At 39.3% G+C, this 18,226-nt stretch overlaps 1 protein-coding gene across 1 annotated transcript; it reads left to right on the top strand.

Moving 5' to 3' along the window:
- On the top strand, positions 14,353 to 17,761 carry LOC102170599 (basic proline-rich protein-like). The gene is made up of 4 exons (XM_018049109.1): positions 14,353 to 14,432; positions 15,315 to 15,350; positions 16,290 to 16,579; positions 17,678 to 17,761. Exons 1-3 carry the CDS (start codon positions 14,369 to 14,371, stop codon positions 16,559 to 16,561), a joined length of 372 nt encoding a protein of 123 aa, XP_017904598.1. The 5' UTR covers positions 14,353 to 14,368; the 3' UTR covers positions 16,562 to 16,579; positions 17,678 to 17,761.

Below are 18,226 nucleotides of genomic sequence, written 5' to 3'. Positions count from 1 at the left end.
ACTCATTTTTATTCCTGAGTAATATTCCACTGTTAGATGTACCACATTTTTATCCACTCATCTCTTAATGGACACTTAGCTTGTTTCCATTTGGGGGGTATTGCAGATAGTGCTGCAATGAACACTGGGGCGCATGTATATTTTTGGATTATGATTTTCTCCAGATGTGGGACTGCTGGGTCATATGGCAGCTCTGTTTCTAGTTTTTTAAGGAAACTCTGCACTGTCGTCCATAGTGGCCTTACCAGTTTACATTCCCACCAGTGGTGTAGGAGGGTTCCCTGTTCTGCAAACCCTCTCCAGCATTTATTATCTGTAGACATTTTGATGATGGCTATTCAGGCTAATGTGAGGTGAACTTCACTGGTGTTTTGATTTGCATTTCTCTACTAATTAAAGGTGTTGAGAACAAACTTTAAAAGTGTGCAGGCCTCCCCAGAGTGAGGTACACTCTTGCTACCCTCTCCAGCATTTACTGTTGGTATTTAGGGATTTCCTCAGTCTGAAACTTCTTCACATTTGCAGTATTTTCCATGTTCACTATAATTACTGGAATCTCAGAAAAGGTGTGAAAAAAATTGCATTGTTTCTATAGAATATAGGGAAAGAGAAAAACAGTGGAGGTATGTCACCTGACAACTGGTTTGTGAATAAAGGTGTCAGAAGAATGGAGGAGACAATAGCAGGTAGAAAAATAGAAATCTAGCCCTGTCCCCAGGCAAGGAACAAAGGGAAAATATTTTCCAGGAAAGTGGCCTCAGAGAAAGCCTGTTGGAAACATCAATGTGAAGGGGTCTTGGATGGTCCTATGCTGGGTTCATGGCCCTCAAATTTCAGATTCATCCAGAATGAGAAATGGCATTTAGAAACTGGATGCTGATATTTTATTGGTAAATTCAAGATAGGCTGACTTGCTACAGTGTCCTAGCTTTCTGAAGGACTGGTATCTTCTTATTAATTTTCTGAAAAACAAAAAAGGAAGATCAGACAGGATTGGCAAGGGTTTTTAATCCCCACTATTCAGTGGAGGGAAGTAGGTGAGCTCAACATTTCTTCTCCTCTTATTCCTCATTTTCCTCTTTCATTCTTAATTTCTTTATGGTTTATACATATCTACAGAAAACAGGTTCTAAATTCTTTCTTGTAAGATGAATAAAAAATTCTTCTGGGATTGGCTCTTGACTATAATGTTCAAATATGTATTTACAAGGATGGTACCTACAATATATCCTATAATAACACAAATGAAAAACCAGCTTATTTATCCATTCATGGAGGTTGGTTAATCATGGCATAGCCAGACACTGGATATATACAATGGTAAAACAAAACAATACCACCACCAACAAATAAGATCAAATAGATCCACATAGATCTATGAGCTAAAATGGAAGTTTTCAAAGAATTATGTTATTTGAAATGAACAGCAAGAGATCTACATGGATAATATGATATCATTTGTGCATTGAAAAGACTCTGTGTGTGTGTGTGTGTGTGTGTGTGTGTGTGTGTGTGTGTGTGTATTGCTCAGGTGAATCTGACTCTTTGTGATCGCATGGACTGCAGTTTGCCAGGCTCCACTGTGCATGAGATTTTTTCCCATTAAGAATACTGCGATGGGTTGCCATTTCCTACTCCAGATGCTCTTCCTGACCCAGGGATTGAACCCGCATCTCCTGTGTCTCCTGCATTGCTGGTGGATTCTTTACCGCTGAGCCACCTGGGAAGCCTGTTCTTGCATGTTAAGTTCCTTCACTTATGTCCAACTCATTGTGACCCTTTCTACTATAGCGTGCCAGGCTCCTCTGTCCAGAGGATTCTCTAGGCAAGAATACTGTAGTGGGTTGCAATGCCATCCTCCAGGAGATCTTCCTGAACCTAGGATCAAACTCGCATCTCCTGCAACTCCTTCATTGCAAGCAGATTCTATATCACTGAGCCACCAGCGAAGGTCTGTGTATATATATTTGACTTCCCTGGTGGCTCAGCACAAAGGTAAGTATGGAGAGAGTAACAAGGAAACAGACATTACCATGAGTAAAATAAATAGGTCTGTCTTCCCTGGTGGAACAGATGGTAAAAATCTGCCTGCAATGCAGGAGACCCACGTTCAATCCCTGGATCAGGAAGGTCCTTATTTATCAAAAATAAGTTAATTGAAACAACCATCCTGCAAAGCAGAAAATGTGGGTCCAATCCCTGAGTGGGAAGATTCCATAGAGACTTCCTGGTTTCTCAAATGGTAAAGAATCCACTTGCAATGCAGGAGACCTGGGTTTGATCCTTGAGTTGGGAAGATTTCCTGGAGAAGGGCATGACAACCCATCCAGTATTCTTCCTGGAGAATCCCCATGGACAGATCGCCATGGGCTGTGGTCCACAGGGTCACAAAGAGTCAGACACGACTGAGCAACTAAGCAGAGGTGCATGTGGAGAAGGAAAATGCTACCCACTCCAATCTGCTTTCCTGGGAGATTCCAGGACAGGGAAGACTGTGGGCTAAGTCCATGGGGTTGCAAAAAGTCATTTAATTTCTGTGCAGATTACATCATGAGAAAGACTGGGCTGGATGAAGCACAAGCTGGAATCAAGATTGCTGGGAGAAAAATCAGTAACCTCAGATACGCAGAAGACACCACCCTTATGCCAAAAAGTGAAGAAGAACTAAAGAGCCTCTTGATGAAAGTGAAAGAGGAGAGTGAAAACAGTTGTCTTTAAGTTCAACATTCAAAAGAACTAAGATCATGGCATCTGGTCCCATCACTTCATGGCAAATAGATGGGGAGACAATGTCAGACCTTATTTTGGGGGGCTCCAAAATCACTGCAGATGGTGATTGCAGCCATGAAATTAAAAGATGCTTACTCCGTGGAAGGAACATTATGACAAACCTGGTCAGCATATTAAAAACCAGAGACATTACTTTGCCAACAAAGGTCCATTTAGTCAAGGCTATGGTTTTTCCAGTGGTCATGTATGGATGCAAGAGTCTGACTATAAAGAAGGCTAAGCACAGAAGAATTGATGCTTTTGAACTGTGGTGTTGGACAAGACTCTTGAAAGTCCCCTGGACTACAAGGAGATCCAACCAGTCCATCCTAAAGGAGATCAATCCCAAGTGTTCATTGGAAGGACTGATGTCGAAGCTGAAATTCCAATATTTTGGCCACCTGATGCAAAGAGTTGACTCATTTGAAAAGACCCTGATGTTGGGAAAGATTAAAGGAACGAGGAGAAGGGGATGACAGAGGATGAGATGGTGGATGGCATCACCGACTCAATGGACATGAGTTTGGGTAAACTCCAGGAACTGGTGATGGACAAGGAGACCTGGTGTGCTGTGGTTCACAGGGTCACAAGGAGTCAGACACAGATGAGTGACTGAACTGAACTGAACTGAACCCCAGTACAAAATAGAAAGTTTAAAATTTGGAGGAAAAGAAGCCTCAATTGCATTGCCTATATCTGTTGCTGCTAAGTCACTTCAGTTGTGTCCAACTCTGTGCTACCCGATAGATGGCAGCCCACCAGGCTCCTCTGTCCCTGGGATTCTCCAGGCAACAGTATTGGAGTGGGTTACCATTGCCTTCTCCGAAGGCAATATCTGCTATTTTTTTTTTATATCTGCTATTTTCCATCAATTTTCCAAAAGTATAGAACATGTTAGAAAATGTTTTCTCAAATTGTTACTTAACACAGGGAATTTTCTGTAGAATATTTTGGATACTCATTTCTCACCATTTTCTATCTAAAACTTATTTGTTGATATTTTCTTGGCTTCTGTAATCATCCCTGTGTTTTTTTAACTTTTGTATCTTGGTAGTTTTGCTATGCAACTGCAGGGAATATTTCTCTAATCACTTAATTAGGGCCTATGCTAGCATTCACTAGTTTTGTTGACATTAACTTTAAAAATTTGACCTCAAGGTATTATATTTCCAAATTTTTTATTCTATCTGCATTGTGTTTTTCAGGTGCTTGTTATACTGTTATATTTAGTAGTTGTCTGCTCATCCTTTTATTTTTGATTGAAATAGTTAATATCATCATCTGAAGTTTATTTGAGAACTACCATAGCGTTTATGTAATTGTTCAGTTTGAGCAGTGCTGATGGTAATTTTTGCCAAGATCATGCCATATGGGTCTCATCATTTCATGGCAGATAGAAGGGAGAAAGTAGAAACTGTGACAGATTTTATTTTCTTGGGCTCCAGAATCACTGCAGCCAGTGACTGCAGCCATTAAATTAAAAGATGCTCTTCCTTGGAAAGAAAGCTGTGATAAACATACACAGTGTATTGAAAAGCAGAAACATCACTTTGCTGGCAAAGTCTGTATAGTCAAAGTTGCAGCTTTTCCAGTAGTCATGTACAGATGTGAGAGTCGGACGTAAAGATGGCTGAGCACCAAAGAACTGATGGTTCCAAATTCTGGTGCTGGAAAAGACTCTTGAGAGTCCCTTGGACTCCAAGGAGATCAAACAAGTCAATCAGAAAGGAAATCAACCCTGAATATTTATTGGAAGGACTGGTGCTGAAGCTAAAGCTCTAATACTTCGGCTACCTGATGCAAAGAGCCAACCCGTTGGAAAAGACCCTATTGCTGGGAAAGATTGATTGTAGGAGGAAAAGGAACAACAAAAGATGAGATGGTTAGACAGCATTATCGACTCAACAGACATGAAATTGAGCAAACGCGGGGAAATAGTGAAGGGCAGAGGAGCCTGGTGTGCTACACTCCATGATGAAGGAGAGAGTCAGACAAGACCAAGAGACTGAAAAACAACAACAAAGCAGTAATTTTAGAATGATATTCTTGCGTTATCACAAAGAGAGTCACATAGCTGGAAGCCTTAAAGGCAGTGCCCTTGACCGATGTGAATGAGTGAGTCATTTGCTCTTTATATGAGTGTCTGGGCCTTTCCGAATTATTGCAGATAATATTGCAGTAAGGCTTTCTGATACAGTGAGTTTTTCAAAGATAACTGTGCCTTTCAGGGTGAATGGGCAGATTTGTTTCCTTTCTTGGCATAATAATGTATGTATTCCATAAAGGGGACTGTATCCACAGTTGGCAATGTGGGAAATCTCCGTGGCTATATGGTGAGGCAGAACGATTCCAGCTGGGCTTGGTGGGAGAGAAGGAGTAGTTTTAGGGATAAAAAGACATCCTTTAGGCATTGGGATGAATGTTTATGGCTTCCTCAGACAATAATTTGGAAAGCAAAGTGGAGACAAACAAGCTCTCGCCAGGTGGTTTTTGGTAGATCTTCCAGCAACAGAGGAGAAGAGTCAGAGACAAGGAGAGGGAAGTGGCAGCAAACTGGAGTAGGGGCTGGGGAAGGGGCAGTCCTGCTGGAAGGCAGGCTTCCCTTGGCTTGGTGAGGACTGGAAAATAACAGGTGGCTTTTCAAAATATCACTCAGTTCAGAACCTTTCAATAACCTTCTCCAGTGTCAGCCACAAAGGTAAGAGATTAGTGTGCTGTGACAGGAAAAATGTCAGCCCTGAACTCACCAGTCAGAACAAAAACAAAGGAAATGGAAGAGCTGAAAGAGAAGGCTGTCCATCAGGAAGGGTGGGGAGGAAGCAAAGAGCATGACAGTAGCAGAAGCTTAGGTACCTGAAAAGGAACAGACTCTCAAGCAATGCACTTGCCTCCTGATATGGATGCTTAACTTGACATATGCCAAGGAGAATTCCCAATTTCCTTCCCTAAAACCTGCTCTCCTGCAAACTTTCCTCAGTTAAAACCAGCTGTTTCAGAAAAATCAAAAAATAAAAGGCAACTGTTTCATCCATTTGTTTAAAAATTAACTGGGGATTCATTCTGGACAACTCATACCCCATACTTCCCCATTAACACGTCCATTTGCCTGGACCATCAAGATATACCCCAAATATGAGTCCATCCATAATATCTACCACAGGGATCTGGTGCAAGAGATGTTTCTTCTCTCCTAGAGGAGTGTAGCAGCATTCCAGATGTCTCAGTAACGTTCTTCCCTTCCACCACATCCCATATCAGTTCTCCACGCAACAATTAGAGTGACCTTGAAAAAATACAAGTTAGATCATATCACTTTCTTGCTTAAACGCCATCAAGTTTTCCCCTTATAGGGGTAGTCAGGTATACATTTCATACCTTAACTTTCAACAGCCATATTGTCTATGACAGAAAAAGAGACTCTGAAGGGGGCACAATATGACCTTTGTTCCATCTAATCTTTCAACTCTGGGAAGTCTAAATAACAGAATTTGACAGAATTACCATTGATTGTTTCACAAAACAACTGTGCTGCTTTTTTTTTTTTTTGAAATTTATTTATCTTTTATTGATGGATAATTGCTTTCCAGAATTTTGCAGTTTTCTGTAAATTTCAACATGAATCAGCCATAGGTATACATATATCCCCTCTTTTTTGAACCTCCCTCCCATCTCCCTCCCCATCACACCCTTCTAGGTTGATACAGAGCCCTTGTTTAAGTTTCCTGAACCATACAGCAAATTCCCTTTGGCTATCTATTTTACATATGCTAATTTAAGTTTCCATGTTACTCTTTCCACACATCTCACCCTCTCCTCCCCTCTACCTATGTCCATAAGTTTATTCTCTATGTATGTTTCTCCATTCCTACCCTGCAAATAAATTCTTCAAGACCATTTTTTTAGAGTCCGTATATATGCATTAGAATACGATATTTATCTTTCTCTTTCTGGCTTACATCACTCTTATAATAGGTTCTAGGTTCATCCAACTCTTTAGAACTGACTCAAATATGTTCCTTTTTATTGCTAGGTGATATTCCATTGTGTATATGCACCTCTACTTCTTTATCCATTCTTCTGTCGATGGACATCTAGGTTGCTTCGATGTTCTAGCTGTTGTAAATAGTGCTGCACTGAACGTTGGGATACATATGTCTTTTCCAATTTTGGTTTCCTCTGGGTATTTGCCTAGGAGTGGGATTGCTAGGTCATTTGGTGGTTTTATTCCTAGTTTTTTAAGGCTTCTCCAAACCATCTTCCATAGTGGCTGTATCAATTTACATTCCCACCAACAGTGCACGAGTGTTTCCTTTTGTCCACACCCTCTCCAGCATTTATTGTGTGTAAACATTTTGATGATGGCCATTCTGACCAAGATGAGGTGATATCACATTTTGGCTTTGATTTGCATTTCTCTAATAATGAGTGATGTTGAACATCTATACATGGATTTGTTAGCCATCTGTATGACTTCTTTGGAGAAATATCTGTTTAGGTCTTTTTCCCACTTTTTGATTGAGTTGTTTGTTTTCCTAGTATTGAATTGTATGAGCTGCTTGTATTTTTGAAAATTAATCCTTTGTTGTTTGTTTCAGTTGCTATTCTTTTCTCCCATTCTGAGAGTTGTCTTTTCATCTTCCTTATAGTTTCCTTTGCTGTGCAAATGCGTTTAAGTTTAATTAGGTCCCACTTATTTACATTTGTTTCTATTTCTGTTACTCTAAGAGGTGGTTCATAGAGGATCTTGCTGTGATTTATGTAATTGAGTGTTCTATGTTTTCTGCTAAGAGTTTTACAGCTTCTGGTCTTACACTTAGGTCTTTAATCCATTTTGAACTTATCTTTGTGTATGGTGTTAGGAAGTGTTCTAATTTCATTCTTGAACCTGTAGCTGTCTAGTTTTTCCAGCACCATTTATTGAAGAGGCTATCTTTGCCCCATTGTATATTCTTGCCTCTTTTGTCAAAAAAAGGTACCCATAGCTGCATGGGTTTATTTCTGGCCTTTCTATCTTGTTCCATTGGTCTACATTTCTGTTTTTCTGCCAGTACCATGCTGTCTTGATGACTGTAGCTTTGTAGCAGAATCTAAATTCAGGAAGGTTGATTCCTCCAGCTCTTTTCTTCTTTCTCAAGATTGTTTTTGGCTATTTGGGGTCTTTTCTGTTTCCATAAGAATTGTGAAATGTTTTGTTCTACTTCTGTGAAAAATGTCATTGGTAATTCAACAGGGATCACATTGAATCTGTAGATTGCATTTTGTAATATAGTCATTTTAAAATATTGATTCCTCCTACCAGGAACATGGAATATATCTCCATTTGTTTATGTCTTCTTTGATTTCTTTCATTAGTGTCTATAATGTTCTGTGTACAGTTCTTTTATCTCCTTAGGTAAGTTTATTCCTAGATATTTAAATCTTTTGGTGCAATTGTGAATGGGATTTATTCCTTAATTGCTCTTTCTGATTTTGTATTGTGAGTATATAGAAATGCAAGTGATTTTGGTGTATTGATTTTGTATCTTGCAACTTTTCTAAATTCACTGATTAGCTCTATTAATTTTCTTATACTATCTTTAGGGTTTTCATTGTACAGTATCATGTCATCTTCAGTGAGAGCTTTACTTCTTTTCCAATCTGGATTCATTTTACTTCTTTTTTTTTTCTCTGACTTCTGTAGTTAGGACTTCCAGAACTTTGTTGAATAATAGTGGTGAAAGTGGATATCCTTGTCTTATGCCTGATATTAGGGAGGATGCTTTCATTTCTTCACCATTGAGAATAATCTTTGCAGTAGGCTTATCATATATGGCCTTTACTATGTTGAGGTAGGTTCCTTCTGTGCCAATTTTTTTAAGAGTTTTAATCATAAACGAGTGCTGAATTTTGTCAATGGCTTTTTCTACATCTATTGAGATTATCATATGGTTTTTTATTTCAGTTTGTGAATATGGTGTATCACATTGATTGATTTGCATATATTGAAGAATCCTTGCATCTCTGGAATAAATCCCACTTGATCATGGTATATGAGCTTTTTGATGTGTTGCTGAATTCTATTTCTTAAAATTTTGTTGAGGATTTTTGCATCTATGTTCATCAGTGATATTGGCCTGTAGTTTTCTTTTTATGTGTTGCCTTTGTCTGCTTTCAGTCATGTGTTACTTTTTTACTGAAAGTCCAGTACTCTTTGTTTGTTCAGAAATACCTCACATTTTGTCTTTAGCAGTTAGCACTCTTTTTATCCACTGAGGTCATTTTGGTTCCAAATACAAGAAACACAATGAAAATTTCCTGTAGGAGAAAAGGAAAATGGAATATGAAAATAACAGGGACCTCAAATGAATGGATTCAGTGTCTCAAAAATGTTATCCAAGGGCCTTAATCCATCTCTAGCTCTTCCTATGTGGCTGCCAGTAGCTATCTCACCCCCTCATCTTAGGAACTCATTCATGTATTTTCCTGTGGGTAAACTTCTTATCATTAAAGTTCTCATTCTCCCTTTCCAATTCCTCTGTTTTGCTAAGTTTGCACCTACTAATATATCCTAACTGTATTTCCTATCTATGCTAAAACTCATGAAGTGTAAGGATTTATAAAAGTCACTGATCATATTATAATCTGATTCCTTCTTATGAAAAATGAACATAATGCAAAGAAATTAAGGGGCTATTTTGAAGATTCATGAGCTAGTGAATATTTAACATTTGTGGCTATGCTAGGCTCAGAGGACTGATGAGAAGACATTCAGGTATAAAGCTGGACATGTAAAGAAATTTATTATGTGATAAAGATGGCAATTCACATCCCTGACGGAGAGTGGATTATTCAGTAGCATTTAAGCATAATTAGCTACCCAATTATTTTTAAACATTTTAGTCCTCTACTATATAGGAATCACAAAAAGTACCATTTTGAATGGATTAAAGACGTAAATGTGATTTATTGCCTCAAAACAATGTACATATATGATGTTGAGAGAGAGAAGCAGGAAGGGAATGTATATAACAGAGGGATAGGGAATAGTGGTGCTTCTGGTTGTAAGATAGGAAAAGCAGTCAGAACTAGGACATAAATGGCATAGACATAAAAGAAAAAAGAGGGTTAATTACATTAGGATTTAAAGTCTTGATAATAAAGAATCCAAAAACAAAATTAAAAGACATTCATATTAGTAACTAGGAGCAAATATTTATAGAATATATATCATGCACAGGATTATTATCCATAATATATGATAAACCCAACAGTAATAAATATGAAAATGAATAAATATGACTATAAATATGGCACACTAGCTGCTGGAAGAGACTGTCAGCAGGATTGCCAAAGCAAATGAGGTTTTGATCATTGTTTCAAGTTTATAGCTCCATGTCCAGAAATGTGCTGGACCAGGCTAGACTAAGCTGAGGAGCTAAGGGTGTTAACTGTGTTCATGCCTGGGTGTATGCTGCCTTACTCGGTACTCATCTTGAAAACTATAAAACTATGAGATGGATGGTGGTCCTGCTCATAGGAGGTCTACATGGCTTTAATGCACTTTGGCCTCTACACTCACACAGCCATCTCAAGCTGACACGTGAACTGCTGAAACCTGGAGGCAGCAGTTCATCTTCCTGAAGTTCTGACCCTCACTGATTCAGATTCTTCATCCAACCAAGAAGAAACTACACAAGCTTTGGATGGGCTCTGATCATTGGACCTTCGCTGTCCTAAATAACAGTGCTGATTGTTCCATTACGTATTAATACTGTCTGCACTCTGTATTCCTGGAACAGTTTAGCCTCATATAATTTACCCAAAATGTGGTTTGAACTATCTTTCTACCAGTCAGAGATAGATATGAACATGCACAACGTCCACATACACAAAGGACAGATAAAAGGACAATGATCATACAAGAGGAATTTAACTCTCACTGATATTAGGAAGAGACACATTAAGATTAAGTATCTTTGTGTATAATTGAGTTACAAAAAGATAAAAGTAGCAGATGTCAAGCAATAGAGAGGAATAGACAGAAAACCAGTACCTCCATGAACTACTATTTCTTTACATTATTACAGCTCTTTTTGAGAGGTTAACACTTGCTACCTGCATATATTTTGACCCAGAATTTCAGTTTTTGTTATACACTGGTTAAATACAGAGTATTGTCCATAAAATACACAAAAACTGGAATTTCCTTGGTGGCACAGTGGATAAGAATCTGCCTGCCAGTGCAGATGATAGAGTCGATCCCTGGTCCAAGAAGTTCCCACATGTGGCAGAGCAATGAAATCTATGCGCCACAATTACTGAGCCCATATGCTGTAACTCCTGAAGCCTGTGGTTCTAAAGCCTGTGTTCTGCAACAAGAGAATCAACTGCAGCCATAAGCCCATGCTCTGCAATAAGAGTAGCCCCTGCTTGCTGCAGCTAGAGAAAGCCCACAGGCATCAAAGATTCATTGCAGCCAAAAATAAATAAGTAATTTTTTTTTAAGGATAAGTCCATCTGGAGGAAAAGTGAGTCATTCATTAACCATTTCAAGAAAATCTTTCATTAATGAAATCTGCTTCTTTCCTTCTTCCTGTCCTCATACAATCAGAAGGGAGATATGTGTTGCTTTAGGTTCCAGATAGAAGAAGTTATGGTTGCAATTCTCTTTTAATTCAGAGAAATAGCCATTGAAAGTTTCAGAGCCCCTTATGTTGCTGACAACGTGGTGAGCAAAATCTACAGACACTTGGACACAGAGATGGTGAGAAATGCCTTCTGTGGCTCTCATCAATGGAGCCCAGAACCTGGGAGAAACTGCCAGGCAAAAGGCTGAAAGCAGTGCAGAAGATTTACAAATTCACACTTTGATAGACAACTCTTTGACCAGTCTTTCTGGGCTTTCTGAAGTTTAGAGTTATTGTGATTAAAGAACCATTTTTTGCCCTGCTCAAAGAGGCATCTACAATTTTAACCAACAGTATGCCTCCCCAGAGAAATTCATATCATTGTGCTCAAAGTAGCAAATACATGATCTTCATTGTCATGGTGTTTGTAACAGCAACCCCCCAAAAAGAATTTTCTATACAAACATCTTTGTATGAAGGCAGAAGAATAATATACTAGAAACCTGTGTGAATATACTGCTGATTTTAAAGCAAACTTATGTACATGGGGAAAAGAATTAAAAAAAAAAAAAACACCTGTTAAGATCAGAGAAAAACTTCAGGAACTGTAAGAGGAGTCAGTTCAGTTCAGTGCAGTCGCTCAGTCATGTCCAACTCTTTGCGACCCCATGAATCACAGCACGCCAGGCCTCCCTGTCCATCACCAACTCCCAGAGTTCACTCAGACTCACGTCCATCGAGTCAGTGATGCCATCCAGCCATCTCCTCCTCTGTCGTCCCCTTCTCCTCCTGCCCCCAATCCCTCCCAGCATCAGAGTCTTATCCAATGAGTCAACTCTTCACATGAGGTGGCCAAAGGACTGGAACTTCAGCTTTAGCATCAGTTCTTCCAAAGAAATCCCAGGGCTGATCTCCTGCAGAATGGACTGGTTGGATCTCCTTGCAGTCCAAGGGACTCTCAAGAGTCTTCTCCAACACCAAGTTCAAAAGCATCTATTTTTTGGCGTTCAGCCTTCTTCACAGTCCAACTCTCACATCCATACATGACCACTGGAAAAACCATAGCCTTGACTAGATGGACTTTAGTCAGCAAATTAATGTCTCTGCTTTTGAATATGCTATCTAGGTTGGTCATAACTTTTCTTCCAAGGAGTAAGCGTCTTTTAATTTCATGGCTGCAGTCACTATCTGCAGTGATTTTGGAGCCCCCCAAAATACAGTCTGACACCGTTTCCACCGTTTCCCCATCTACTTCCCATGAAATGATGCGACCGGATGCCATGATCTTCGTTTTCTGAATGTTGAGCTTTAAGCCAACTTTTTCACTCTCCTCTTTCACTTTCATCAAGAGGCTTTTTAGTTCCTCTTCACTTTCTGCCATAAGGGTGGTGTCATCTGCGTATCTGAGGTTATTGATATTTCTCCCAGCAATCTTGATTCCAGCTTGTGTTTCTTCCAGTCCAGCATTTTTCATGATGTACTCTGCATATAAGTTAAATAAGCAGGGTGACAATATACAGCTTTGACACACTCCTTTTCCTATTTGGAACCAGTCTGTTGTTCCATGTCCAGTTCTCACTGTTGCTTCCTGACCTGCATACAGATTTCTCAAGAGGCAGGTCAGGTGGTCTGGTATTCCCATCTCTCTCAGAATTTTCCACAGTTTAATACAGGTAACCAAAAAACAAACAAACAAACAAAAAACAGTTTGGAAACACAATACCTCATTAAGAGATTTCTAAATAAAAGTCAACAAAGATAGTGAAGAACGGGCCTTAATTAAACAACAACAACAAAAATCCTCCAAAATGCATAACAAAATATAAGCTACAAATAAAAGTTACATACAGCAGATGGATTAAAGAGAGAAAATATCAACAAATAAGTTTTATATAGATGGTGGGGAGAATGAGTGTCAGAATATTCTAGACAAAATTCCCTGTTTTTAAAAATAATCAGAAGAAACATTTTCTAACATGGGAACTCACTGAAAAATGTAAGATCAAGGCAATGAAATTGAAGATTTGAAAGGAATATAAGACCATCTTTGGGGAGTTCATAAGTGTAGCCATTAAATTATCAGTTGGAAGACAGGGAGGTTAAAAATATTTAATCACAGAAATAAGCAAGAAAGATCCTCACAAAGAATCTAGAAAAGAGAAGTCCTAGAGATATAGAATAAGATATAGAATAGAGATATAGAATAAGAATAAGATATAGAATATAGAATGGAATTCAAGGAGATGAATATTCATTTCCTCCAGTCCTACAAGTCCTGTTGTAGATTTTGTGTCTACCTTTGCTTTTACTAACTATTGTAAGTCTAACTAAGATATTTATAAGACTAGATATCTAACTAACTAAGATATTTATAAGAATAGAAAGTCTTAGGTTGCCTTGTTGGACAACTTCAATTTTTTCCTATCAGAGACCAGATAGACCTGGATAATATCTGGAAGCCTGAACAGATTGAGAGTGAGCCTTCTGCCATCCATGTGTGCCCAAGGACGTTATTTATCCACATATATTTTATAAATAAACCAAAATTATCTTCATCATCAAAATGTTTTGCAATGTATCATATACATAGGAAAACAGATATCATGAAAGATGGAATTTGGGTCATATAAAAACCAGAGATCACAGCCAAAACACACACAAATGACACTTGGAAGGACAAAGAAATAAATCCACCAAAAAAGACTGAAAATCAAACGATGACAGAGCAGTTCTACTATCTGTGCTGAATGCTTGGACATTCTCCCTCAAAAGCTTTGCCCGTATCACATGTGGTGCCTTTTAGAAAGGACACACTGATAACATTGTATCCACTCCATCCTGCTGGGATACGTCCCAACTATAACTGTGTCTATCTGGTGACAAGATTTGCCCAGTATAGAACTCAAAGACACCATTGTTCTGGTCCCCTTTATAAAGGAACCTGCCTGGCTTCTCCCAGCAGACTTGAGAGCAAATCCAGAGCTTCTTCCAAGATGCTGCTGATCCTTCTCTCAGTGGCCTTGCTGGCCCTGAGCTCAGCTCAAGACCTGGTTTCTGGTAGGAATAAGGGGAAGGGTGCTGAGACTCTGCTTGGGGCTTGGGGGATCACACTGCAGTGAGGAAGCTTGCAAATAGGAGACATAAGTGAAAGATGTGGCTGCAGGCTGCTTAAGACAAGAGGAAGGCCCTTCACCTCCTCTGTGATATGAAGGCCTCAAACTTAATACAACTGGAAACCAGCACAGAATTTTTAAGCAGAGGAATGACAAATTAAGACTTATCTCTGTGCTATGAAAGATGCATTACAAAAAGGCAAGACTGGAACAGACAAGATCCCTCGTGAAGATGCTATGATAATCAAAGTAGGCAGTGGATGAAGGTGGCCTTTCGAGGGGATGCCAGATAGATGGAGGAGATGAAGCCCCTTCAGAGATATTTCGGAGACAGAGATGAGAGTAATAAATCTCTGTGTGTCTACATAGAGATATGGAAATTCTAGGGCACAGTGGTCTCATTCTACTCCACCCACGGTTAATATTTCAGAATGCTGTGCCCAATATGGACAAGATTATATCCACACGTTTACTCCTGGTCCTTTTACCTTGAGAAACCATGTTAATATAAGTAAAGTACTTCATGAATTAACAGGGGAGAAGGACACTAAAACATAACACTGAAATATTCTAGCACTTAACCTAAATTAGCTTTAGGGTTTGAGGGATACTAGGAAAGATGAAAAGCCCTCGTTTCTTTTGAGTTTGTGGTTGATCTTCAGCACAGAAACAACCTTGCCATACCTTCATATCTTCTTTTCCAAAGGCATCACAGATGGTAGTTGAAAAGTTATAATATCTTAGAGTATATACAGAGTGTGTCCCTTTTCCTGTAGAACATTGTGAACCTGAAGGATATAAGCTCATCTTCTGCTTCTTTTCCTAGAAAGCAGCAGTGAAGAGTCTCTGAGCATCGTATTAGGTAAGTCTCAATTAATTCTCCATCATCTTTCTTTATTTCATTAGCAACTTTTCAATTCTCTGGTGTCCTGATATCATCATTCTTTGTGAAGAGTTAAACTCAGTGTTAGAAACACTAAAGATTAAGGCAGTCCTTTATAACCTTGGTTTTTGAGACCATGAGCAAGGCCCTAACATGAATAACACGATGTCTAGCCTGGATGACATTGGCTATGCTGCCTGTTCCCTCAGGCCAGAAAAGATTGTCGAGACAACAAAGGGAAGGAGTCACAATTCTGACTCTTTCCCTACTGAGAGCCAACCCCTGAAGTGTTTCCTTCTTCCTCAGTATTATTCTCTTTGAATATGTGGTTTAGAAAAAATGCAGAGAAAATAGGTCTGGTTCATTTTTAGTCAGGTTTTCTTCTCAGCTTTGTCACAGTACCTAATTAAAATTTGCAAGTTATTTAGTGACCCCTGTGTGGGCCATCATGTTGTCTCTCTCTCTCTCTCTCTCTCTCTCTTTCCTAGTATTGATCCACCTGATTTTAGAGCCAGAGGGTTCCATATACACTCTCCACAGGCCAGACTTGGAGTCACATTTGGCAGGTTATGTCAGCACCTAAAATATAACTGGAAGCATAACTGACTTGATTAATCCCTTTGCTTTTCTTCTGTCCTTGGAGACATCCTCTGGCAATTCTAAGATATCCAGCACCTTCATTTTTTTGCCAAATTGAAGACGAAGACACTTTTTTTCTCAAGAGCAAAGAACTAAGACTCAGTATCACTAGTATGTGGGTAAACAAGAGTACTGCAAAAAAAAAGTGAGTAGGAACGAAGCTGGTAGTTGAGAGGTGGCTTCTGGAGGAAGGCACTGTCCAAAAAGTTTATCAGAGATAAAAAGGAGAGGGGAGTCTTCCATCACCTGGTTCCTCTCTCTCTGTGCCATACCTTTCAGATGGAACCAACTCAGACTCAAGCTCAGACAAGGATTTTCCCCAACCACCTCCTGATGGACCCAGAGGACCACCTCCTGGAGGACCTGGAGAACCACCACCTAGTCCCCCTCCTAATGATGGAAATGGAGATGAGGTACCTCCACCAGGGACACCTCTACCAGGGACACTTCCACCAGAACCACCCCTACCTGGACCACCCCCACCACCAGGACCACCCCCACCAGAGGAGGAACCTGAGCAGAGTCCAGATGAAGAGTCACCATCCAAGTAATCTGAAAGTCATTAACAGGTATGACTCAAGCTCTGTCTCCATCAAAGGCCCCTAACTCCTACAGGTCTCACATCTTAGTGAGTCACTGAATCAACAGAAAATATGTGAAAATTGTGTAGTCCTGGACACAAGTTCTAAAGGTGTCTATTCAGATAGTTTGAAGTAAGGTAGCAAAACCTTATAATTATTACAAGCTATCCATGGAGATTGAAATTTTGAGAAAGAAGGACCATAAATTGCTTTTTCCCCGATGACCACCTGTACTAAAGTGGGCTGGTGATGAGGAAGTACACTATGTTCTCCCTTGTCCTTTTCTCTCCTCCTCCTCCAGCTCAATGACCACTTCTCTCAAGTTTCCACCTGACTAGGCCTCTCAGATCCAATGTCCTTACTAAATGATACTTTAATTTTAGGTTGCTAAATTTATCTAGCTAAAATATTTTCTTTTGAATTAGTATATGGTCAAGGTTAAAAAATAACTGAACAGAAAATTATGAGGCTAACTCTTAAAGGCATCCACATCCTACCTTCCCACTTCCTTCCCCAAAGGCCACCACAATTAACTCTTGAACATCAACTGGAAACACAACCTTTTAAAATAAATTTATTTTTATCCACAAATGATGTCATACTTTATGCAGATTTATAGGTTGCTCATTTCAAATACCATACTTAATATTCCTAACAGTTCATAGAGCTATATGGGTCTGTTTAATCTGCATTTTGTTTACTTTTTAATTTCTGCTGTTCCATTGTCTGGTTGTGCCATGATTTCTTTAACCAACCCTGTATCAATGGACATTTAGGCCAGTTTCAGCTTTTCACTAGTTAAAAATTGGTTCCAGTAACTATCTTTGTAAATATATATTTGAACACTTTAAATAGCAACCAAAGGATAAACAACGTAAGAACAACCTTTTATCTTGTAAGCAACAATGTAGAGCATATTATCTATAAGGTGCATAAAAATGACAAATCAAAAGAAATTTGGAAAGAAACAGGAGAGGGAAGAGGAAAAGGAGAAATGTGGGCTCCTAGCTACTTCCCTTCACTGTTATCTGCAAGGAGTAGAAACCACCTGCCCACCTTGTGTGAACCTCCTTTTTTGCTTTTCAGGACATGAGTATGAAGATACCAGTCCTTCAGAAGGCCATGACATTGGGAAAAGGCAGTCTGTCTTCAATTTACCAATAAAATAATCAGCATTCAGTTTCTAAGTGTCATGTCTCATCCTGGGTGTTTGTGAGTCTGAAATTTGAGAGCTATGAACCCAGCCTAGGAACATCCAAGACCGGTTCTCACTGATGCTTCCAGCATCCTTCCTCCTGGACTGCCTTCTTAGAAGACATTTTCCCTTTGGTCGTTACTTGAGGACCAGAATGTGTATTTCCTTTCTACCTCCTATTGCTTCCCCCTTCCACCTGACACCTTTTTCAGAAGCCAGGTACCTATCTTGTCCTTCCCTGGTTTCTATAGCACTAACGTGATGTTTTTATTATTTTCACAACTTTCTAGTAATTTTAGGGAAATAAAGAAAATATTGCAAATGTGAAGAAGTGGAAGAAGCTGAGGGAATCCTTAAAATTTCCAAAAGAATTGATTCTGGTTTCTAGTAAAATAAATGTGATTCTAGGTCCCTATTCCCTCAAGCCCATTACTATGCAA

This window comes from Capra hircus, chromosome 5, assembly GCF_001704415.2.
Source record: "Capra hircus breed San Clemente chromosome 5, ASM170441v1, whole genome shotgun sequence".
NCBI lineage: Eukaryota > Metazoa > Chordata > Mammalia > Artiodactyla > Bovidae > Capra > Capra hircus.
Note: the sequence above shows the minus strand (reverse complement) of the source record. Positions and strands in the feature narration are given on the sequence as shown.